This window comes from Schistocerca serialis, chromosome 6 (assembly GCF_023864345.2).
Source record: "Schistocerca serialis cubense isolate TAMUIC-IGC-003099 chromosome 6, iqSchSeri2.2, whole genome shotgun sequence".
Lineage (NCBI taxonomy): Eukaryota > Metazoa > Arthropoda > Insecta > Orthoptera > Acrididae > Schistocerca > Schistocerca serialis.
Window position 1 is genome coordinate 286,504,175 of NC_064643.1, and position 26,650 is coordinate 286,530,824.

A 26,650-nucleotide genomic window follows, 5' to 3' on the forward strand; every position below is an offset into this window, starting at 1 on the left:
TAGCTATGATTAAGTTATGCTCTGTGCAAAATTCTACAAGGTGGCTTCCTCTTTCATTCCTTCCCCCCAATTCATACTCACCTACTATGTTTCCTTATCTCCCTTTTCCTACTGACAAATTCCAGTCACCCATCACTATTAAATTTTCGTCTCCCTTCACTACCTGAGTAATTTCTTTTATCTCGTCATACATTTCATCTATTTCTTCATCATCTGCAGAGCTAGTTGGCATATAAACTTGTACTACTGTAGTAGGCATGGGCTTTGTGTCTATCTTGGCCACAATAATGCGTTTACTATGCTGTTTGTAGTAGCTAACCTGCACTCCTATTTTTTTATTCATTATTAAACCTACTCCTGCATTACCCCTATTTGATTTTGTATTTATAACTCTGTAATCACCTGACCAAAAGTCTTGTTCCTCCTGCCACCAAACTTCACTAATTCCCACTATATCTAACTTTAACCTATCCATTTCCCTTTTTAAATTTTCTAACCTACCTGCCCGATTAAGGGATCTTACATTCCACGCTCCGATCCGTAGAACGCCAGTTTTCTTTCTCCTGATAACGACGTCCTCCTGAGTAGTCCCCGCCCGGAGATCCGAATGGGGGACTATTTTACCTCCCCGGAATATTTTACCCAAGAGGACGCCATCATTATTTAATCATACAGTAAAGTTAGTTTAGGATACAAGGAAGCAACTAGCCAATACTGGCAAACATGGGTACGACATATCAGAAAACAAATGACACGAGGAAATTACTTACAGAATGTAGAGTTTTTGCAGCTGAACTTTTTGATCACTTTCATTACTTATGAAAACAAACTGGCTATCTCAATTTTATTACATAGATTAAACTTACTTCAATCAAAATCATGCAGCGGAAATGTGCTCGAGCCGACGATGGGTATGGTGAACTAACAATTCCAGTTTGCAAAAGTAATCTACTTACAGTGATTCATGTAGATCAATTAATACCAGTTCTATTCTCCCAGAGTAAGATTATTTTGAAGTGTCAAAGGGTAGTAATTCAGTGTTCTCAAGCAGTGGTTTAAAGGACATGTTGCTGTATCCAGCTACACATTTGATTACTGTCATGGACAATGTACGCTTCCACTCTGTGCAACTGAAGAAAGCTCTAACTACAAATACGAAAAAGGTATAAATTATTGTGTTGTTGTGCTCTAACAGAATGTCTCGCAGCACCATCACAGATTGGAGTAAAAGTGATGAGTCTTTCCCATGGACACAATTATGTGTATCAAAGAGAGAGGATGGCGAGCATACAAGGACTGTGCATGAGGTGTTGGATGTGCTCGATACTCATTTCCTTCAATGGTCTCTGGCAGATGATACAGACCAAGATTTGTTCCCTGTGAGGTACTGCTTTACAGGTAACTAGCAGGAGAACTGGGAATCTGCCATAGAATGTGATGACTTTAAGAAAATCCAGTGGGTGGTTAGAACATTTCAACAGTTCAAATCAATGTATCCACATGGAATTTTTCTGGCTCGACTACAAGTAGGTGAGCATTTAATCCGACTGCTAGACTCATTCCTAATGCTTGGAGGACAGTGAAGGTCTTTTTCATTCTGAAGTGAGGGAGAATTGATCATACTAAAACTAAGGATATGAGATCAATCAATCTGCCTTTTCTTTTAAAGACATTAGAAAATTGGCTAATGTGCAAGCTAGGGAAAAGAGGTTAATTGAGTTTCACCTGCACAAAGACCAAGACAACATCAACCCTGCAAAGCAGCACTTCTCTAACTTGCTGGGAAGGTAGAAAAAGCTCTGCCCTTTCAGGAAAGTGCTCCTGCAGCTTTCTGGATACTGGAAGTGCTTTTAGAAATACAACTTTTGAATCCATGGCTACAGCTGAAGAATAGTATGGAATTAAGACCACTACATGTAGCTGGATACAGACAATTCCAAGTAGACGAAAAGTAGAAGCCACCAAAATTGATGTGAGAATTGTGGTCAACACCACTAGAGGGCGTACCAGGTGGGGTTTTATCCCCTCTACTGTGGAACCTAGTAGTCTATGAACTCTTTAAGGTGTTATAGGTTACTTTTAGCAAGGATGCACAGATGATATAGTCATTGTAACACTTGGTAAATTTGCTAGTTCCATTAGAACAATGGCACAATGCACGCTGAACATTGGCAGAACTGATGCAAGAAACAGGATCTAAAGGTCAGTTCCAGGAAAACTGTTGTCATACCAATCACAAGGAAGTATATTTGAATCTTAAGCTCTTCGATGAAATTTGCCAGTAGATGGAATAGGGAAGCACCTAGATATAACAGTGGATGCTAAACTTATCATGGACTCCTCAACATGCACAATATATAAGTTGCAAGGCAAAAGGTGCTCCGTGCACTAGTAGGGTGTGTGGTAAAAACTGGGGTCCAAGGCCCAGCAGGGTGTACTGGATGTACACCTCTGTAAAAAGGTCAATGATAATTTAAGGAGCTACAGTATGGTAGAGTAGTGTCCCACAAAATGAGGCTGTGAAGGAGCTTTGAAAGGTGCATATTGGCCTACCTAGCCACATTAGGCAGAGTTAGCAGCACACCCTTTGCTGGTATGGAGACCATGCTGCACATGCCCCCATTATATCTTTCAGTTACTATTGAGATAGCAACAGGGACCTACAGGTTGAAAACTAGAGATGTTTAGGATATCCAGAATCCCACTCTAATATAATAAATGTTGTAAACATAGGAATGGTCAGGGAAATGCCGGCTGACTATACAATAGCTTCCAGTTGTTTCAACAAATCTTTCAGAGGAACATCTGGAAGTAGGAAACAGTGGAAAAGTTCACAATGATATCTTTCATGAGACAGTCTGATTTATTGATGGGTCAAAAACAGAGAAAGGTAATGGTGCCAGTGCATACGAGGTACAGTCTAGACTAGAGAGTGCACTCACTCTGTGGAAGCTGGCTATGATATTTTAGGTTAAGATATCTGCAATCAGAGCTTCCATGGGTGAGACTCTACATTGGTGCTACAAGGTCTGAAGTATCTACACTGATTCAGACAGCCAAGTAGGTCTGAAATCTCTTTCAGCACCTGCAGCAAGATCAAATATTGTAGCAGAATGCCATGGATCTCTTATGAGGCTACGGGAAAGCAACATGGTAAACCTAATGTGGGTCCCTGGTCACTTAGGAATTGGTGATAATGACCAAGCAGATAAGCTGCCACGGTAGGGGCGATGACTATTTGTTGGATCTGAACCTGTCTTAACAATCATCAGGGTGATGGTAAAATATGAACTATGTAGCTGGATAAGAGGCAGCACATAGAATATTGGACTAAAATTCAAGAGAAAGCAATCTCTGGCTTTAACAGGATGCAAATTAAACTCACGGTAGATCTAATGACTGGCCACTGGAACTTTAGGAAAAACACACACACACACACACACACACACACACACACACACACAAAGAAGCTCATAAGTGCACATTATGGGTTGCGAGGGATGAAGCTATACTATATCTTCCAATGCAAAGCACTTGATTGGAGGGGGGGAGGGGGGGGGGGGAATAATTTGGTCACTAATACCTGAAGAGACTGACTAACAAAAACCTAGAGTGAAGAGTGTTCTCGAGGGTATTGACTGGTTTTACTAGGATGACAGAAAGTGACTACACAACAAAATTGGTTTCTGTGGGAGCAACAGATTAAATCAAATCAGCGAGCACAAAATTTAAGCAGCAGGGACAGTGTGTTGTTTTACTACCATCTTTGTCATTATGATCCAATTAAGCTAGTATGGTCTTCGGTGAGGTTATACTGTGGAGAACAATAATACATTTAGAATACCATATGCTGAGAGACTTGCACATGAAGTAATAGAAAGTATCTCAACATCTGCATGGGCAGCTTACATGTGACACAGAAAAATGGCAGTCAAACACAAAGAAAGAGGGAAGAATCCAATTGTGGAAACTTTTTACTATACATCTTCACAAATGCAAGTCATCTACGTCAGAGTTCTAAGACGAAAGAATGGATTTCATATTGCGAACCATGCAAGCATTGATTACTGATGTTTATGACTGCTTGCTTGACTGTCTGCAGCTGCCTTATAAATTATTAATAGCCAAATATTCATCTCTGGACTCAAAATAATACAGTTTTCTCCCTAAGAATAATTTTGTTCCATGTAAATAGATAATGTGATTAGTTAATAATAATGCAGCAGATATTGTTAGTATGTTGTACAATAAAATATTAGTTATTTTTAGCTTACTAAACAACCTGTTTTTGACTTCCTTATAGTCATACATTTTTACAGCTCAAAAATGCTTTAAATACATTTGATGAATGTGGATGCCCGATATGAGCAGAACAAATACTTGTTTGACTAATAAAACAAATTGTGATTGTTCAAAAAAAAAAAAACCACACACATTGATCATTAAAATATTGATTACGGACAATACAGCTGAACCTGATTTATACGTATATCAAGTGGAAGAGAAAAGATTACTTGTAACTCAGAATTACTTTGAAGTCAGATAGAGAGAGAAATACACACAATATTTTTCACTTAAAAAAAATAAAAAAAAAAATAAAAATAAAAATAAAATAAAAAAAAAAAAAAAAACCTACAATGGACCTATATAAGTAAACTTTACAAATGACAAAAATAGAGGAACTAGAGTATTACAAGAGAAAATATTATTTGGTCCTGCTTTGGAGAAATTAGATACTGTATTTTTATGTGAATACAGGCTTTCCCAGTGTATACTGCTGATGAAATCTTCTCGGGCTTCCATCCAGGTAGCTGGGTCGAAAATCTGCGACGTTTCAACGAGTGTCATTCCCATCAACTTCTGGTGAAGTCTCATCTTTCCCCGAAGATTATGAGAATGACACTCATCAAAACATCACTGATTTTTGATGCAGCTACCCAGTTGGAAGAGTGAGAAGACTTCATCAGTAGGTACTGTATTGTAATTTGGTTCTTTGCACTGTACTAATAACAAAGATACAGTATTAAAGAGAAAGTATATTATTTTGAACTTTATTTTGCTCTAAAGAAATCACATAATTTGGAATTTTTCAATTTTCATGCATTACGTGTATGAACCTTATTTTTCAAATTTTTTAATGAATTCAGAGATTTTTCATGACTTTTAGCAGTGATTTAACGCTTGCACACATCAACTGCACATAACACTTGACTCAGTTCAGGTGTTTCAAGATTCAAGTCATCACCTCCACTGCCATTATTGTCAGTTGAAGCTGGTCCAGTTCCTTGATCACGACCATATTGTTGGAACACATCAGCAATAATATCCTTGCCCTGTAGTTCTCACATAAGATGAGATTATCATTAAAATGTACAAAACTGTCGAAACCTGCACCATTCAGCACAGTTAGCTCATTACAGAAATGACTTCACCATCACAAGCGTCGTCGGCGTCATCATCATTGATGGTAGTCTCTTCCGGATGGCTTGTAGTAAGTTAATAGAGAGGTTTTCATTTTTTACATCAGTCAGTGCTATTAAAAGTTGAACCAGTTTTCTTCTATAATGCGCTTTGAAATTTGCACCAATGCCCAAATCAAGCAGCTTTTTCTACTTTTAGTACACTAGTACAATTTGGAGGGAAAAATTCCACTATCATTTTCCAAAACTACTCGGCGTGGATGTGCTGCACATCGATCCTGGAGACAAAGGCTCCTCCTCTTTTTCATTATAATGTCCAGCTTTTTTAACCATTGTTTCATTAAAATTATAATCATCCAAGAACTTTTATTGAATTTGTATTCCGTAGGTTTCATCTTCACATGTCAGCAACATCTCAGGTCCCTATACATTTTTCTATCACACATGGGGGAAAGGTTGTCGGATCCATTTGTTTTCATGGGTCACTCCCTTCAGCTAATGTTTTACTAGGAAGCAGACTGTATAATAGACCAGTCTCCTCACAGTATTAGATGTTTTAAGACTGATAATCCCTTAAGATACCCAGCAGAACCTAATCAATCCAGTGTTCCACCGAGACACTGTCCATAGTTTCAATTCACCAGAATTTGTTCTCCCTGTGATTCCATGATGATCTTTAAATCCTTGTAATCATCATCATGGATGAAGCCTTGAAATCAGCAGTGATGTTTCTGCTTCTAGCTAAATCCAATCGCCATTGCTTTTAACATGTCACCACTGATTGGTGGAGCTACAGCGCACTTTTTGCTGGAACCATGTAAAAAACATCTTTTCCAAATCTACATAATTCCCTTCTTGCTGATGGCTGCATTTTGTTGATTTTGCATCTAATTTTAAAAACTCATTCAAAATGTGGTTTCTTTTGCTGGTGACTGTACATAGTGTTGTATAGGCAATTCGAAAGCCTGAAGCAATTTCATATTTTGTTTTGTGTGGATTAGTATGCACTTCTCATATGAATTTTACTTCCTGATCTATTATGTACCTCTTCCTTTTTATGTTCTCCATGGCTGATCAAACGCGACAATGTTAGAACCACTGTTGAAAAATAAATATCTGCCGGCAACTTTTAACTTCTTGACTGTTACCATGAAAGAGATTCTCATATTGAAAAACACCAGTGCCAGGAGTGTATGTTTCCATAACACCCACTCTAGTTAACTGTTTCTCTGTCCCTCATTTGCATATGTCAACAAAGGTAAGGAAAATATCAGAGGGCTTCTTTTCAAACAACAATGCTCATTACAATTATGCAAAACTCAATTTATTTCACCAGAAATTGTTACATATAACAGTGAATGACGTAAAGACGCATTAAATATATATAAAGTTTAATTAAATCAAACAATGGAAAATCCAAGATGGAATGTAACAGTATTATGAGAAGGTACGTTGCTACTCACCATATAGCAGAGGTGCTGAGTCGCAGGTAGACAACAAAAAGACTCTCACAATTATAGCTTTCAGCCATTAAGGCCTTCGTCAACAACAGACACACATACGTGCACACACACACACACACAAACGCAACTCACACTCATGACTGCAGTCTCAGACAACTCAAACCACAGACTGCAGTGGTGTGTGTGTGTGTGTGTGTGTGTGTGTGTGTGTGTGTGAGAGAGAGAGAGAGAGAGAGAGAGAGAGAGAGAGAGAGAGAGAGAGAGAGAGAGAGAGAGAGAGAGAGAGAGAATTGCGTTTGCATGAGTGTGTGGGCATGTGCGTATGTGTGTCTATTGTTGACGAATGCCTTAATGGCTGAAAGCTATAACTGTGAGAGTGCTTTTGCTGTGCCTATCTGTGACTCAGCATCTCCACTATATGGTGAGTAATAACTTTCCTTCTCATAATATTGTTAAAGTTTAATTAACACATTTTTAAATTATATTTTGTTGGCACCGACAAAACTTTACTTATAAATAAGATCTACACAGAACAGATTTATGTATGAACCAGGTTCAATTGCATGTGAAACACTGTGTATCCAAATGTGCAGTCAGCTGTCATACTGCAGTAACTGGCAATATTGCATTGTGCACACTATAGGTGCATCAACATCTGCAAAATTCAGTGTTTTACCTGAATTAGTTGCTGATCCTGAACCCTTGTGTATATCTATTGGAGGAGGAGGAGGTGGAGGAGGAGGAGGAGAGGTGACAGTATTACCTCAGGTTCTAAATCTATGGAACAAATATTTCTAAAATCCACTTCACAGAAAGGAGTCATTCCTCAAACACTGTGCAGTAAAAACATTGTCAGTTTGGTTGGGTATACAGAAACTTATCTTCCACATGGTATCATTTAGGAAAACCATCTTTAAATTAGGACAGCCAATGATCAGTTTGGCCCTTAACCCTCCAAAAATTTGATTCTATTGTTTGTTTTGGGTCCTCTGTGGTTCACTTTTTAAATACAGGATCATTCTCCAATGACTAGGTTTGGAAACAAGAGATACCTCCTACTAATTTTAGACAATCGTAATCATCAAAGTTGGTTGGATAGTTATAATTAAATCCAGCATCTCCAAAATCTACAAAATAATACAGCATTTTTATAAAATCATCATGGTCACAAAGTTCATAGTTTTATTCATAACAAGGCCAAGTGTACACCCAAGTTTTGAGTAAAATTTTAAGTGCCAAAAGTGAACTGTAGTGTTGATTTTTTTTTAAATGAACCTTTTCCCTTCTCCTCACTTTATGCAAATATGAGTTACCATTCTTCAAATCGCTGCTTTGATTGCATTTAGGTTTTAGTCCTTGGACTATCTAATAGATCATATAGGAATACAAGTAGTAGGTCAGACACACCTGAACTGTTTTTAATTTGTATCAATACCTGAGGTGGCCATCTACTTGGGGTGAATTGCAGTTCAGTTGTTTCTTGCTTTCTGATTCCCAAGTTTTTACTTTAGTTATAGAAATTTCCAATAAAAGACACCTCTTTCCTTACTTCCAAATGTTGATTTATACAAGCAACTAAAAGGAGGAAGAAAACTCTTACACTATATAGAGCACTACTGTTATTAAATGTGTACTCGCCTTTTCTTCAGCAGCTGTAAGTTTTTCTCTTATTTTCCCCACCTCCTCCTGGTACGCTACCCTCTGGAAAACAACAGTAAATTTTTTAATGCAAAGCTTCTATTGGCATTCAGACAATCATAATTCATTCAAAACTACACTATTTATATGCTGACAGTGAAATATTTAATTTCTTGAACAGAAAAAAGTGCACAAAGTTACATGTCTGCCAAATTCATTTATTACCTCTCATAGCAATCCACTGCAACAATAATAATTTTTGTGTAGAAAAACTAAATGTGTTTATATTAAAATTTGAAATATCTCACAGAATTAACATCTTGATAAATAATTTAATCATTTGGTACATGTGAAGTTCTAATGTAATATTGTCACTAGATGAAGAGAGAAAAAAAAAAACACAGAAAAATTTCAAAGCTATGGGTATTGGACTAGAAAATGAACACAAATCCCTATCAAGAGCATGCTGAAGAGTGATTACATTTTAGCTTCAAAATTTGCAGTGCATGAACACACTAAAAACGAGCCCAACATTGTTCTACCTCATGCTACAGTCAGACCAAGAGAATCTCGTAAGGAGAGGGAGGGAGGGAGGGAAGGAGGGAGAGAGGGAGAGAGAGAGAGAGAGAGAGAGAGAGAGAGAGAGAGAGAGAGAGAGAGAGAACACCATGAGAAAACATTCAATAAACTTTTGACATACTCACCATCTTTGACTTTAAATTTTCTAGCTTTTGTTCATATTCTTCACGAATTTCTGCCAGTTTTATCTGCATTTCCTTCTGGAACTGGTTGTTCAGCTTTATATTAAGTTTCTTCTGTTCCAGGACTTCATTTTCTTTCTCAGAAAGCTTTGCTTTTATAGCAGAATGTTCTGATTTTAATGTTGCATAGCTTGTACTAAGATGGTGTGTGTAATTCTCACCCCTTATCTTAAAATTCTGCTCCATTTCTTTCAGTTTGTCTTCTAGCTTAGAGTTCAAAGTTGAAAGTGCTGCATTCTCCTTCCGCAGTATCGAATTTTCATTACTTACTTCCATTAGCTGTTTCTGAAATTCTGATTTTTCACTCTCGCTTACACTCAAAGACAACTTGACAGACAAGAGCTCTTCATTAAGTTGTTGAGTTTTAACTTTGTACACTGAGAGTGTCTTTTCCAAGTCTTCCTTTCGCGCTGCAGTATCGAAACAATGCTGCTTATCCATCTCATCATGATGGGAATTCTTTGGTTCAAGTGAGTCTTCTGGGTTCCAGCCATCATCTTCAGAAGACAGATCACAGCCACTGCAAGGTCTTGTCTTAGGGTTTAATACATTAAGACTGCTACTGCTAGTTAGACTGTCTGGTTTCACATCAAATGTTTCATTACATTTTGTTTCCAAGGACCTACAGCTCTCTAGAACTAATTCCATCTGAGACAACATACCACAAATTCGACTTTCTATAGACTTTAATGTTAATTCAGTCAACGTTATGAAGTCAAAGGAATCTGTGGAACTAGATTCTTCACATTTATCACTAAGAGCATTTTCCATAGAAGACAAGTCAGTGACACAGCCTGGTGCATCTTCAGATGTTTTCATAAATTTCATCTTGCTTATTTTTTTAAAAATAATTTCATACTGATCAACATTTTTCTTAGTTTCATCCAGGCACATATGCAAAGCACTCAGAGCTTCCTTAGTCAAGGTATAAAATTCCTTCTCAACACATGATAATTTTGCTTCATTTTCCAATTTTGATGCTCTAATGTTATCTGTCAATGACAGAGCAGATATTTTTTTGCCATATGTAGCTTCAACAATATTCAGACACCTTCCGGCATCAGTCAATTTTTGCGATAACTGATGTTTAGCTACAAAAACTTTCTCAAATATCACATCAGCTTCAAGCTTCCTAGATATCAGTTTCCAACATACTTCTCCCAGTTTCAAGGATGATGATCGTGCCTCTGCTAAACATTCCTTCATTTGCTTATTTTGGCTGATTAGTTCTTTTACTTCATCTTTCATACTCAAGTTCTTGGCAAGAAGTGGCTGGATTTGAGCATTTAATGTTTCTATCTCAATTTTTTGTTTATTACTACTCTCTAACAATAAACAATTTTCTTTCTCCAATGTGGTAACAGTATCTGATAACTGTTTTACTTCCATATCCAACTTCTTACTTATTTCTTCTTTTATTTTGTAGGCCTGTACCTCACTGTGAAGGGAAGTATTATCTGCCATGAGTGTACAATTCTGTTTAGCTATAACTTCATTTAGTTTTTTCATTTCATTATTATCTGCCTGAAATTTAATTATTTCATTTTGAAGAAATTTGTACTTTGAACAAATAGCAAGTACAAATTCATAGAACACATTAAGTGTGGCATTAAATAATTTTAAATTTTTCATGTTGTTTGACTCTGTAATGATGGTACAGTCATTGCCACCAGTAGAATCGCATTCAGACTTTGTCAATTTGTCATCAATGTCACCTATATGTTCAACATTTATTGCAAACAATTTGTCAAAGGTTTCTTCCTGCAATGATCCATATTCAGCTAAATTTTCACGGACATCAACAAAATTACTTATAACATGTTTAAATTCAGATAAAACTTGGTGTAACTCATTTTGGAAAATATTTAGAGTTCCTGAAGTTTTTTGAACATTGTTTTCCAATGCTTGAATTTCCTCCTGTGCCTGACAGAGGTCTAATTTGAAACTGTCTCTCTCCTGTGTGACTCTTGTTAGTTCTTTGTTGAATGAAGCCTGTATTTCAACAACTTTATTATGTGCCTTTGTGATGTTTTCTTGAGTTTCCTTTAGAATCTTTGATTTTTCCTCAAGTAATTCTATGTTGTTCTGTTTTTCCTTATTAAGTTCAATTTCTAAAGTCTCAAATTTCTTTGTGAGATGCTGCTTATGCTTCTCAAGGGTTGTGATCTGCGACTCGAGTGACAGAGTTTTACTCGACAGTTGTTCTATTTCTTGTTCTAAAATTTGATTCTTCTGCTGATAAACCTCATTTTGGATTTTGTTATTGTTTTTCAGATTCACAAGATCGATATTAGCTCTCTCAAGTTGTGACCATAATTCACTTTGCTGCTCTTCTAAGCCCAGTAACCTGTTTTCTGCCATCTTTGCACTTTCAAGAAGGGTATTATTATCGAATTTCAGCTGTTTCTCTTGTAATGATAACTCCTGATTAATTGCTTTTAGCTCCAGGATCTCTGCTCTCAAAGAATTAGCAGCTTCATTTAGTTCTTTCACAACAGCCTTTTCAGTTTCCAGTTTTCTAAATGAAGAATCTCGCTCTTCCTCCAGCACATGCACCCTACACTGAATTTCTGTCAGTTTCAAAGTAAGTGTTTCATTTTGTGTTTCGTAATTCTTGCACTGAACTGACAGATCATCTTTTAGCTTTTCTAGCTCTCCAATTTGATGATTTGAAGTTTTTAAATCGGCTTCAAGTTTCAACACTGATGACTTGCACTCATTCAATTCATGAGAAAGTGCCATTCTTTCTGCCTGCTCATCCGAAAGCCTCTTTTTAACTTCATTCATTTCATTCATAAGTAATTCATTTTCACTTGTCAGATGACATTTATCTGTCACAGCACTATCTAAAGACAATCTGAGCTTTTCTGCTGTCCTTAAAGATTCATCAAGTTCCTCCGTTAGAGCTTTAAGTTTTTGCTTATCAGCTTGATGTTGTTTTAAAATTTCATCCCTCTCTTCACATTTGCTGTGTAATAGAGCATCCATTTCCACTACTCGTTCATTCAGACCACACTTCTCTTTTTCCAGCAAACTATTCTGCAGAGATAAACATTCTATTTCCTTTTTAAGCGAATCTAATTTTGCTTTTACTTGCTGCAGTTCTTCTTGCAGATCACCTTGTAGAGCAGTCTAAAAAAGAAACGGATTTATTAGTCACTTCACAAACTGATGTTCTACTTTTTAGTTCACAGGTGGCTACTTAAAAAATCAATAATCTGTATTGGACTAATATTCAAACACTAACATGCTTTGAAATATTAAATATTTTAAAATTTGTGATAACAAAACTCGACAAAATTTAAATTTCAATGTTAGGTTAAAAACACAGAATTTTTCTATGTATAATGTAATTACCTGAGAATTCCAGGTTTTCCAGAAGAATCCCCACCCTGTTATAGCATACAAAAATCAGACCTACCATTACTGCTGAAAGGAAACCAAACAAAAATACAATACCTTTTCTTCAAGTTGTATCCTTAATTTCTTGTTTTCCTCTATTTGCTCATGGAGCTGCAGATCAACTACAGTTTGTCCAAGGTTTTCAGCACTATCTGTAAAAAAACATAAATTACAACTTTTTCCTTATTCTCCAGTTTGAAATTGTGTGTTACACAATATATGATGCAATTTGAAATAGCTTACTTTTCATACGTTATCTGCAAAACAAATATTATCTAGTTTGCACAAGGAATCTGGCTCCAGTCTTAAACCAATAAGGTCAATCTTATACCATGTAGCTATAAATAGCTGGACCTATTTGATAATGTCAGTATAGAAACAAGGATTAATGATCATGATGTCACTACAACTACTATGATGATGAAAGTTGATAAATCAGTCAAGAAGGATAGGAGAGTGTTTCTGCTAGATAGAGCAGATAAGCTGTTATTAGCATCTCGGACAGTGAATTGGCATCACTTAGTTCCAGTAAGATTGCTGTAGAGGAATTATGGACAAAGTTTAAGCAGATTGTAAATCGTGGTCTGGAGAGATGTGTCTCTTGGACAAAGGTTGGCAGACCCACCACGGTTTAATAATGAAATTCGGCAGATGCTGAGCAGACAGAGGCTGTTGCACTCTCAGTTCAAAAGGGAAAACACAAATGACAAGTGAAGGTTAGAAGAGATTCCTGTGTTTGTGGAAAGACCTATGCGCAAAGCATGTAACAACTACCACTGTCACACTTCAGCAAACCATCTGGAAGAGAACCCAAGAAAATTCTTACATAAAATTGCTAAACAGGTCTAAGGCTTCCATTCAGTCCCTTGTTGGCCAGTCTGGTCAAAACCAAAACCAAAGTTTTAAGTTTCAGATCCAAGGAAACGTCCCCACAGTAGGATCATACAAATATACCATTATTTGACCACTGGACAGATTCCCGTATGGATGACAGAAATAAGCACAACTGGCTTAGAGAGACAGCTGACAGATTTGAAAGCAAATGAAACATCGTGTCCGGATGGAATCGTAGTTCGATTTTACAAAGAGTATTCTACGGCATTGTCCCTTTACCTAGCTTGCATTTACCATGAATCTCTCGCCCAGCACAAAGCCCTAAGTGACTGGAAAAAAGCGCAGGTGATCCCAGTATATAAGAAGAGTAAAGGAATGGACTCGCAAAATTAGACCAATATCCCTAACTTATGTTTGGTGCAGACTCCCTGGACATATTCTCAGTTCCAATAGAATAAACTTTCTTGAGACTGAGAAGCTTATGTCCACGGATCAGCATGGTTTTAGAATGCACTGCGTGTGCAAAACGCAGATTGCCCTTTTCTCAAACTATATACTGAGAACTATGGATGAAAGGCAACAGGCAGATTATATATTTGTAGACTTCCAGAAAGCATTTGACATGGTGCTGCCCCACCGCAGGCTGTTAACGAAGGTACGATCATATGGATTACGCTTACAGATACGTCAGTGGCTTGAAGACTTCTTGAATAATAGAACCCAGTACGTTGTCCTCAACGGAGGGTGTTCATCAAAGACAAAGATATTGTCACGAGTGCCCCAGAGAAGTGTGATAGGACTGCTGCTGTTCTCTGTATACATAAATGATTTGATGGACAGGGTGGGCAGCAATCTGCGGTTGTTTGCTGATGTCTTCATGTATGCTAAGGTTTCTAAGTTGAGTGACGGCAGGAAGATGCAAGACGACTTGGACAAGATTTTCAGTTGGTATGATGAATGGCAGCTAGCCCTAAATGTGAAAAAATGTAAGTAAATGCACTTGAGTAGGAAGATCAAGCTTGTAATGTTTGGATACAGTATTACTAGTGTCCTGTCTGACACAGTAGAGTCATTTAAATATCTGGGCATAACACTGTTAAGCAATATGAGGTGGAACAAGTTTGTGAGAACTGTGGAAGGGAAGATGGAGGGTCGACTGATTTATTGAGAGAATTTGAGGAAAGAGTGGTCCACCTATAAAGGAGACAGTACATAGGACACTGGTGCGACCTATTCTTGAATACTGCTCGAATGTTTGGGATCCATACCAAGTCAGATTAAAGGAAGACATCGAAGCAATTCAGAGGCTGCCAGATTTGTTACTGGTAGGTTCGAACAATGCTTAAGTGTTATGGAGATGCTTCAGGAAGTCAAATGGGAATACCTGGAGGGAAAGCAACGTTCTTTTCAAGAAACACTGTTGAAAAAATTTAGAGAACTGGCATTTGAAGCTAACTGCCAAACGATCTACTGCCACCAACATACATTGCCTTTAACAACCACAAAGATAAGATATGAGAAATTAGCGCTCTTATAAAGACATATAGACAGTCACTTTTCCCTCTCTCTGTTTTCGAGTGGAACAGGAAAGGAAATGACAAGTAGAGGTACAGGATACCCTCCGCCGCACACCGTATCGTAGCTTGTGGAGTAGCTAAGTAGATGTCAATATAAATAGCGGAATTGGTAAAAGTGGAATTTTAAGCTGGGTTTTGCCATCATATTCTAGCCTTTTTGTAACAAATATAAGTTCCCTTTAGTGTAACGTCAAACTGAAGTGATATTTGCTAATAATGAAATGTCTGCAAAGTGATGACAGCAGCAAGAGAACTTATGTGCTAACAGGGATCAGTCTGAAGTTAAAAATATTGCTTTTAACCATGTGAAGTGTAATGTAATTACCTGTCAGAGATAAACTTTATCTCATGCGAAAAGTACGATGCCTACAGTAGAGAGTTAAGGTAACTTCATTATGTTGCCATACAATGTGTTTAATTTATTTATTTATTTATGAATATTTTCTTTTATGATAAATAATGGATTTGTTTGAGATGATAAATGTTGTATATTTATATGTATTTATTTATGTGTCTTTGGAGTGTATTAGTGTCAGAAGACCAAAGAATCTGGAATGCAGGAATGTCTGCAACTTCCGGGCACATGTTGGCTTGCCCGCCACTTCTTTGTCGGTATTGGAGGGAGATGGACGTGTTTAAGTGACCAGTACAGTATAATGCATTTTTAGGGTATCAATGTTCGAAGTGAAAATATTGTAGTTACTAAACAAAGAGTACGAATAAATATTATTTTTAGCCGAAAGTAATTCGAATCCGGTAGTGTTTATTTCAAACAAGAAGAAAACCCAGGCCATGCTTGTTGGAGTAATGTTTTGCAGACAAAACCCCTAGACAAACGAGATCTGCAGTGTGTAATCTTTCAGCAGCTACTAATAAATAAGCCTTGCTGAAATTGTGCTGGAACGACTCGTATTATTATCAATTACAAACACGTGGTGCGAATGTGGTCCAGCACAATATACCGCGTAAGATTCCACATCCTTCAGTTATCAAGAAAATGAGATAGGTAACAACCAGTACAATATGGTGGCGTCGTCCGGGATTATTGAAAATGTTACCGAAATAAACTACCACCGAGATTGCGAAGAAAACGACAGAATTCGTACATCCTGGATGAAAATGTTCAAGGAAGTCGTATGCTGATACCTTCAAGACAAAGGAAATCGAATGCTGATACCTTCAAGACAACGGGATGCAGTTACTGGAGCAAGAATAACGGCGCAATAAATCACGAAAGAAGAAGAAAGTGTAAAGTGTTGTGCAACCAAAAAAGCAATATTCATATAAGTGTAGTGTTTCAGTGTTGTGAATTCCATCACGCACCAATCAACAAAGAAGACCTTATAAGAAAATAAGTAAACTGTGAGTAAAACAGTTTAGTATCCTTTAGAAAAGATAAATTTGTTGTGTTTTGTTTATTCCTGTGTAAAAAGATGACTATTGTAAAAGAGGAAAGTATTGACGACGGTGTCGCCAACGCTAGTACAGATGTAAATTTATCATACGAAACTGAATGCAACAGTAATAGTCCGAATCCTGTAGACAAAGTTGAAACTCATACGGAAAGACAGAATGAAGTTAAAGACATGCTATCAAAAATAATGAATTATATGGAGGGAAAATTTAAGGCAATTGATGACACTAACAGACAAAACGGACAGTGGTTAGGAAATATTAAAGACAGACTCGATGCTAATGAGATTCGCATGGATCAAATGGAGCAAAACAACGCTGCTCAGTTAGACCAGACTCTTAAGCTCATGAGTGATAAATTTGAAAAACAATTCAAAGAATATGAAAAGAAAAATGACGATCACTTTCAAAAAGTAGAAGCAAAAATATCCAGTTTGAGTCGTAATATGGTTAAGATCACGGGTAAGGTCAATTATGTCGGGAGAAAAGTTAAAAATGTAGATGCAAAAGTAAAAAATCTGAAAGCTGAAGTTACTACAGGTAGAGAGAAAATCCATAATGCGTTTAAAGTTGTGCATTCAGATATCGTTACAAATAATATATGTCATACAAATAAACCAGAAACAAAAGGTAAGTTATTTAAAGACACTGATTGCTTAGAAAACTGTGAAGAACTAAACTTAGATTCATTCTATGAGTGGGCTGAGAGAAGCACCTTGCTGGAAAATAGTTGTTCAAATGATCAAAGTGTATTAGGAATTAGAGTACTTATGGAAGAGTCTGGTGGGCTAGGAATGAAAAGAGCACCTAGTAAGGATGATTTAAATGTGTATCTGCATACTGAAGGTAAGAGTGCAGAGGATAAAGATGATAATTTTTGTGATGTTGATTGGGAAGAAAAGGAGATTGAGGGTAGTAGTGAAGGTAGATGTTTTATTGGTGTAAGTGAGGAGTTGGAAGCTTTAGGGATTACTAATATAAAAGAGGATAGTAATGAAATTAGCGAGGTACACATGAACACAGTTGACAATTTGAATGATAAGGATGCCAGAATTTCAGCCAATGAGTTATTTGAGCTTAATACATGGAAGAAAAATGAGAAGGAATTGACAGCAGGTAATCTTAACAGCATTAGGGGAGTAGATGATGAAATGTCAGATAGTGAGCAATTTTTGTTTAACTTATGGATTAACAGTAGTGCCATTAAGGATGATGAAAATTTCAGAAAGGTAACACTTGATATATGTGAAACTTTGTATCCAGACTGGTGGCATAGAATTACGTATCACATTGCACAAATGTTAAGAGAGAAATATAAAGGAGAGACACACAATAGCACAAATGAATGTAGTTGGATTAATGAAATATTCAGGAATAGTAATCAGGCCAAAGAAAATGCAATTAGAGTAATAACAGCATATAACTCTGGTAGTTATGATACAGGTAAGGATACTGGAAAGGGATATGGATTCAGTGAATTTATCTGGAAAGAATTTTACTGGAAAAAAAAAAAAAAAAAAAAAAAGAAAAAAAAATTGCGGTCACCACACTATGTCATGTAACACATCTCATGCAAAATGATGATGTATCTAGACTGATTGTCACATAATTCTATTATAAGATTAGATGTCATGATTCCTGTGTGTGTTTTTTTTAAGTAATTTTACAGTATTTAATGAATTGCAAAATATGTAAACTTGATAAATAAGGGATTTTATTTTACTGATGATGCTAGGAGACAAGACTTGTCACCCACCCTCACAGTTTGAGAATAGCAAATCTCATAAATTTTGAAATCTTGTTCATTCACTTAAATAGACCATAATGCTTAAAAAAATTGTATAGTTAATAGAATATATTTTCTTGTATATGCAAGTGTGCTTTTGTTTTACATCATGCTCACCATAACTGTTTTTATTCAGCTCTGTTTATAACCCCATAAAGATACTTTGTTGGCTTATTTTGCCTCTTAAATTTGATATCACATAATTTACAAGGCTCATGAGAGAATAGTGTTGTTGAATTGAAATACTTTTGCAAACTCACTGATGATATAGGAGTTAGTACTATGTTTGTTCTAATATGAGAAAATGTTTTAACTTTAGTATTATTTTATAGTAAATTTCTGGGCAACAAATCGACATATGTATTTATGTTGTGAGACAAAGGAGGAAGTCAATGGTTGATGAAAGAATAAACAGTTTACTACAGTTGTGATAAAAGGTTGTATACAAGCCAAGACAATGATGCAATTTCTGTATCGGACTGACAAGTGGACCAAGGTACACTTGTAAGTCCTGGTGGGCTATTGTAATGTAATTACCTGTCAGAGATAAACTTTATCTCATGCGAAAAGTACGATGCCCACAGTAGAGAGTTAAGGTAACTTCATTATGTTGCCATACAATGTGTTTAATTTATTTATTTATGAATATTTTCTTTTATGATAAATAATGGATTTGTTTGAGATGATAAATGTTGTATATTTATATGTATTTATTTATGTGTCTTTGGAGTGTATTAATGTCAGAAGACCAAAGAATCTGGAATGCAGGAATGTCTGCAACTTCCGGGCACATGTTGGCTTGCCCGCCACTTCTTTGTCGGTATTGGAGGGAGATGGACGTGTTTAAGTGACCAGTACAGTATAATGCATTTTTAGGGTATCAATGTTCGAAGTGAAAATATTGTAGTTACTAAACAAAGAGTACGAATAAATATTATTTTTAGCCGAAAGTAATTCGAATCCGGTAGTGTTTATTTCAAACAAGAAGAAAACCCAGGCCATGCTTGTTGGAGTAATGTTTTGCAGACAAAACCCCTAGACAAACGAGATCTGCAGTGTGTAATCTTTCAACAGCTACTAATAAATAAGCCTTGCTGAAATTGTGCTGGAACTACTCGTATTATTATCAATTACAAACACGTGGTGCGAATGTGGTCCTACCACAATATACCGCGTAAGATTCCACATCCTTCAGTTATCAAGAAAACGAGATAGGTAACAACCAGTACAGAAGGCACACATGTGAAAGCTTAAAAATTAGTCTCAATGCATCTAGATCCTTGCCTTTTGCATACCCAACAAAGTTCATACTAATTAAGGCCTCACATGTTAATTTATTCTATTAGCAACAGTAAGACTATGTGTAAGTTGCCTTTCTTACAAGAAGTCAATCCTGTGGAATTAGTCTGAGACCCCAAGAGATGCCCGAAATGGAATGAGGATGAAAAAACTTAATTATGATTAGAATGTAAGTAGTGGTATAATGAACCTTACCAGTAGGATTATTTGCCTACACTACTAATTTCAAAATAGTACCCTGTGTTCAAGCTACAACTGTGCAACTCAGAGTGTTTGTAATGTAAAATGCTACACCACCATGTCAAATTTAATTTACAATTAAAAAACTACATGGAACTGGCTGTTCCAGCTAGCACACCCACAAACAAGCCAGGCACAGGTGAACAGTGGTGTGCCAACATCTGATGAGCAGGTAGTCAGGCAACCAGGGAGTATCCTTGCAATCCTATTGTACTGGCAGAGTGATTGTCGGAAGGGGTGGCAAACTGCCTAGCACATGTGCAAAATTTATGGAATTTGGCTGCCTGGTGGGTAGCTTATAACAACTATGCTATGCCGCAAGCAAGCAGCATTGTAACAGTCTGATAGAGTCCCCAAAGTGCCACGACACGTGGGAAGGCAGTGCACAAGGAAATATAAACAAACTTTTCAACAAACCAATGTAGTGGTAATAAATTTTTGCAGAAAAATCACATAACTTACATCAGCGCACTCCAAAATCAATTGGACATATAATTTTTCTAAATTGGTTCAGACTGTGTATTTCATTGCTCCACATTTGAACTCCACTTTTCTACTGATGTCAGAGACTATGGTTGTAATGAAAGTACAGCATTTGGAATCTGGTGACTGGACTGACAACCCGAAACAAACAGTTTCACTACTGGAAGGGTGGTGAAGAACAGCATTAAAGAATAATAAGGATGACAAATGAAAAAAGAAATGCAAACAGCAGCAACTGCAACAAACTGCGACAAGAAACTGCTGATATCTCATTGGTTGTATTGTACGAAGTGATGCAGCTACAAAGAAGATGCAAACCTTAACAAGGGGATAACTAACTCTTAGAAGAGCTGCAATAATGAATGGTAATTCTTTGTGCATATCAAGGTTTACGTAATGGAAAAACTGCAAGGATGCAGTGAAATGGTGATGCTTAAACAGGGTGTATACGCGGAGAAGGAAAAAAAATTCCCAGATTTTTCCCGGTTAGACACACACTTTCTCCCAGATTTCCTGGTTAAAAATACACTTTCTCCTGGGTGAAAACACACTTTTTCCATGTTAAGTGACAGTGTATTTTCCCTCGAAACTTATCAATCATTTGAATGGTTATGGTTTTATACACAGACATAGAATTTCCCGGCAATTTAGGAAACGAAACTCAAGGAAAAAATGCATGTTTTGGAAATATCTTCGATGAGAAGCAACATGTACGCTGATACATTGGAATTCCACCAAACACTGCATGTTACTTTGCGAATCATTGAAATTGAGATTGCGATGCGCTTTTGTAAGCCAGTCATAGCTCATGTCACGTGATCTCGCCAGCCGATGACAGCGGATATGCAGAGCATAGGACACCTGAAGGCCAACAGCAACATCACTGTTAAGTAGCATGAACACACAAACAGGTAAAGTTAATAGTTTAAATTAATATCATAGTGTTGCTACAATAAAAGCAAAGCTTTCACATATAATTTTGGTCTCTTAAAATTAATAACCTGCAAGAGAAGCTAAGCTTTCCCATACAATCTTGATATCTTGATCTTTTCTGCGCAGGTTACACTTTAAGATACATCACACAAATGTGCCAGTAAAATTTTTAATAATGACATAAATGTCCGATCTTCAGAGTTCGAAATTCTCATCATCAACGAGTTTATTTTTAAATGAGAGTCAAACGCTCTGTGATTTAAGAAATTCATGGTACAGTCTCAAGTATTTCAACTTACTTAAAAGGTAACGCTTTTCAAACTACCATTCGCAATATTTTCCCGCAACTTGTTAGAAACAGGTTCGTTTCAGCAGTTGCCAGAAAGCGCAGATAACGGGTGACACTACGCTTGCGCAGCTACCATGACGTAGGAAGCCCGTATGTATGTACGTGTAAAACATTGAAACATCATACATTATGTCATAAAAGAAACAAGACAGCAGAGGATACTCCAATAGCACCGAAATTTTGTGAACCATATTAAAATGTGCACATTTAAAGGGCATACTTAAAATGCACATTCTTATGTCCAGATTCCCAATGAAGCAGACCTCGACCTGATATTAAGTTTTTCAGTGTGGTTTTCGGGATGTAAATTTTCCTGGAGCACCAGTACTGTATTACATCATGTTTAGTTCTTCATTATGGCGTAATGCCATACGTTCTAGAAGATGAAAACGTGCACCTGAAGTGCAGCGGACAGTTGAAACTAGCCAGTACTGTGGAATTAACCATTTCGTTTCAAATACATTGACTGCCTCTGCGGAAAGGGTTAATAAAAGTCAAATTTCTTTAGCAAACACACAAAAATAACTTCATTGTTCTGCAAGGCGATTAATGCTTGACTGTCAGAAAGGTGGAAATAAAATAAAATCTGAAACTAATAACATATTTTAGCCCTCCGTAATTATGTGAATGTATTTTAATTCACTTGATAGCTCCTGGCCGCAGATATTCATTTTGTTCTCATTTGACATGAGAGTAAACGAAGGGGAAACAGCAAAATCACTAAATGTAAACATGGGTCATGTGGAGACTACCCACTATGACTCATACTGCTCTGCGCATCAGCCCCAGATCTACAATATTTGTTAACTGAATCAATACTAAAAAAAAAAATCGAATTTTCAAAAATATGTTCATCTTGTAGCATATACATCTTTCTGAAAAGTCTGAAACATAAAACATATGTGTTCGAGTTAAGTGTGCCAAAGTGCAGTGCCACGCCTCTTCATACAGCATTCTTCTATCGCACGTCACTGTATTTTGCTCTGTGGAATCAAAACGTGTACATTTTGTAATGAGTGCCATCAAACTATATTCAGGAGAGTGGAAATTGAAATGTCTGTGGTGTCTCTACTGCTTCCAGTCGGACGGTTTGACAGCTTGCCCCTCTTTTTTTTAAAAAAAGAACTCGCAGTTAATAGCGGATGGGATTATTTGTAATCGCGAGAACAAGAACTCTACAGAAAATTTGCCCTCTTTATTGCCTATTAGCTAATAACTTGCCGTTTTGTGTGACATAAAATTAAATATAGGATACATAAAACCAATGAAGACAAGGGACAAGCGAGAAAGTATACATTTGTTCAGTCCTTAGCTCTTAGCATTTTTTCTCTCTAATCTTACTACAGCTTTACATGGTGTGCTTTTCCTTCTGTGAAAGAATCTATTACCTCATCAAAGTTCCTCAAACGTTTTGCTACATGAAAAATCGAAATGTCATTATCTAAAACTGAAAATGCTGTTAATACAAATAATACCCAAGACTGGTCTGGATTCTCGATCTGATTACGTCTATTTTGTCACTGTCTGCTAAATAAAACGAAATAGGCCTTTCTAATATTGCAGCATTTTTGTAACACACAACAAATAAACAAGACTGTTTTGGCAAGAAGGGTCATTTTTATAACACGACAGAATATAATTCAAGAAGTACCAATATCAAATGCCTATAAGGCCTACTACAAGCAAAAAGCTTTATGTTAGGAAATAGTTTCACATTTCATTCATACACACCAGATTCTCAAGCATGAAATCGAATAGTAGTATTACGAATTTTTTATATAAATTTGGAATTGTCTTATTCTTCCATAATATGTATTACGTCCCCGTTTCTTCTCCTTCCTCGTTCTAACACTCTTATCATCAATTCTGTAGCTATTCCTGCCATTGTCAAAATTTGTTCGCCGATTAACTTCACTAACCCTACCAGAATCACTGGTTTAGTTATCCCGCAATTACTCTCCGGTTAGGCGTTGCTACATGTTTGTACAACACGTTTTCCACATTACTTCCAGAATAGAACTTAAGCGGATGCCAGCCGAGGATTGTACAACTGGTCTTTACTAGTGTAGCGATCTGGACTAAAATTTTCTCTCAAAATTTCATTTTATTGGATACACCAAGAAGATAGTACGTAATCTTTCCCACCTGTTAGTCGTTTATTCCATTCTGGTAGGCTGAATTTATGGATTTCGCTAGTAATTATAACAACACTGATCATTCGCAAACCCAGTCAACCACATAATCAGACAGCAATTGGCATTCATCCGTTCGGCTTCACTCTGCTCAGCTCGTATAGCCCTGTCCCCTTTTGTCTGTGGAAAGTTTATCCCTAGATCCGACGAGGATTCTCCTGACAGAGACATCACGTTCACTATACACGCATTCAAACATCAACTTATGATTCATTCAGAAATCAATTAAAATGTGTTCAATAACAGACAGGGATGTGTTTCAAAATCATATGAATAATTGATAGACTAACGTGCGCTGGATGCTAGGAGCTTTGTGAAACAAGTCTTTTTTTCTCAAGAATATGAATTTGGCCCCCCTTTTCCTGGTAACATCTAGATGCTTGCTGGGACTGCTTGCACAGCCAACAGCCACATGGCTGTAGCCAGAAGCTGGAGAATCTACTACTCAAACGCGACCAAACTGCACATGCGCATGAGCCCGGTCGTAACTGCTAAAACCAATCTAATGTAAACAGTTGTGACTTCACGCTCTTCGGAGGCTATTTGTTGTTATGAACCATGGCATTGTCTTCCTAAAGGCTTTGACACATTTTGCTGTTGGCAGATGCTTGCATGAGCACTGTGTGTCGTCGTCGTATACGGCGCATTTCCTTTGCAATTTAAGTTATTTTCGTTTTTTTCTCTTGTTTATGTTTCATTGTTGAAGCATTATTCTGCAGTAGCGGCACACAGTAATCTCCTTAGAGTATCGGTTCATACCAGTCGAAATTACAAAAATTTAACAGAAAACCAAAACAATGAAAAATTCCTATAATTATAAAAAATTCATGGGTTTTTCCCGGTTTTCTCCCGGATGAAAAAATTCCCAGGTTTTCCCGGATCTCCCAGTTGTCCCGGGTCGTATACACACTGTTAAAGGGCAGAAATGATATGGAATTTGTTCCACGTTCAGGATTTATAGAAGAAATCAAGACTTAACACATATGGGTAGCCCAAACACAAGCTGAATGAATCAGGTGGAAATGTTGAGACATTTATGTCCAAGAATGACTGAATGGATGCTACAAGGCCTTCTGGCAAGAGCTGCAAAATAAGATGCTGCAGCAATACAAAGCATAGGAAGGGAAGGAAGACGGACAAGGGGGATGGGGACAAGGTTTTGTTTTGTTTTAGGGTGCAAAAACAACAGGGGTCATATGCGCCCAAGTCAAAACTATAGAACAGGAACAGAGAGAGGAATTAAATGGCTATACATCAGTCCCAATGGACAAAATAGGAGATAGTTACAAACAGGCATGTGGAAAAAGGGCTGAAAAAGCACCATACAGAAATGGAGGTCCAAAACTAAAAATTAAATAGCCTTCGCCATATTGCTTCGGCGGATAAAAAGTAAAATGTGGTCAACAGCCTATGTATCATTCGCTGAAACAGCTAACAAATCATACGGCAATCCCAAGTTGGAATGCAAATTGTTAAAAAAGGGGCATTCAGTAGGAAGTGGTGGAAAGTTAAAATATGGGCGCAAGGTGTACAAAGAGGTGGGGTAGTGCCACTTAGCAAATGATGATGGTTAAAAAGGCAGTGCCCAATATGCAGCCGAGTTAAATTAATCTTCTCTCGGCGGAAGGGCCAAGAGGAGATCGTCCAAGGCACTGGGAGAAGCTTAATAACCCAAAGCTTATTCCCGTGAAGGGAGGACCATTGGCGATGCCAAAGGGACACCACTGCCTGACAGACGCCAATGCAGAAATCATCAGAGTACTCGGAGGCTGAGGTACGAGGATTGCAGCCTTGGCAGCAGCGTCAGCAGTCTTATTTCCTCGCAGATCGACATGAGCAGGGACCCACAGAAACAAGACACTGGCTTCACGAAGAGTGAGCAAGTGACAGTTTTCATAGACCCACTGCACTAAGGGATGAGAAGCGTACAGCGCACGTAGACTTTGGAAGGCACTGAGTGAGTATGAGCAGAGGACACAATTGGAAAGGCTGTGTTGCTGGATGTACTCCGTGGCCTAATACAAGGCAAAGAACTCGGCTGTAAATACTGATGAGAGTGCTGGAAGCCAATATCTAAAGACACAAGTGCCAGTGACGAAGGTATACCTGACCCCATGGTCAGTCTGAAAGCCATCATTGTAGACACAGGCACCATCGCGGAGTTCCATGCAAAGGTCGTGAAACTGGAGACAATAGACTGAGGCTGGAGTAGTGTCCTTAGGAAGTGAATGAAGGCCAAGGTTAACATGGGTCGCTTCACGAAGCCAAGGTGGTGAAGGGTTCACACCCACTGGGAAAGTTGCAGGTAGTGTGAAGTTAAGCCGCAGTAGTAGGTGGCAAAAGTGGAGGTAACAGAAGAGGGACGAGCACCATACTGACAATCAAATGAATCATCAAACAAGGAGGCGTAGGATGGGTGGCCACGCATGGCAAACAAACGGCACGCATACCTGCTGAGGAGAAAGTCACTGCGGTAGAACAGTGGTAGTTCAGCAGCTTCAGCATACAGACTCTCAACCGGGCTGGTGTAAAAGGTGCCCGTGGCCAAACGGATGCCATGATGGGGGATAGTGTTGAGACGGCATAAGAGGGATGGGTGTGCAGGTGCATAAACAAAGCAATCATAGTGGAGTGTCGAATGGATAAGGAACCAGTACAACCAGAGGAGAGTGGTTCCCCAGGAAGTATCAGTGAGGACACATAGGAGATTGAGGGACTGCGTACAGCAAGGTGACAGGTAAGACACATGGGAGGACCAAGAGAGTTTCCTGTTGAGCATAAGCCCCAAGAAAGTCGTAGTACACACACACACACACACACACACACACACACACACACACACACACACACACACACACAC

At 37.6% G+C, this 26,650-nt stretch overlaps 1 protein-coding gene across 2 annotated transcripts in view; it reads right to left on the reverse strand.

Moving 5' to 3' along the window:
- Window positions 1-26,650, reverse strand: part of LOC126483770 (rootletin-like) — a 250,250-nt gene that overhangs the window by 133,064 nt on the left and 90,536 nt on the right. For both annotated transcript variants that reach the window (XM_050106920.1, XM_050106919.1), the window contains exons 9-11: window positions 12,742-12,836; window positions 9,226-12,414; window positions 8,522-8,584 (exon numbers count right to left, since the gene is read on the reverse strand). In XM_050106920.1, the coding sequence (XP_049962877.1) occupies window positions 8,522-8,584; window positions 9,226-12,414; window positions 12,742-12,836 (3,347 nt within the window). The remainder of the gene's footprint in view (window positions 1-8,521; window positions 8,585-9,225; window positions 12,415-12,741; window positions 12,837-26,650) is intronic.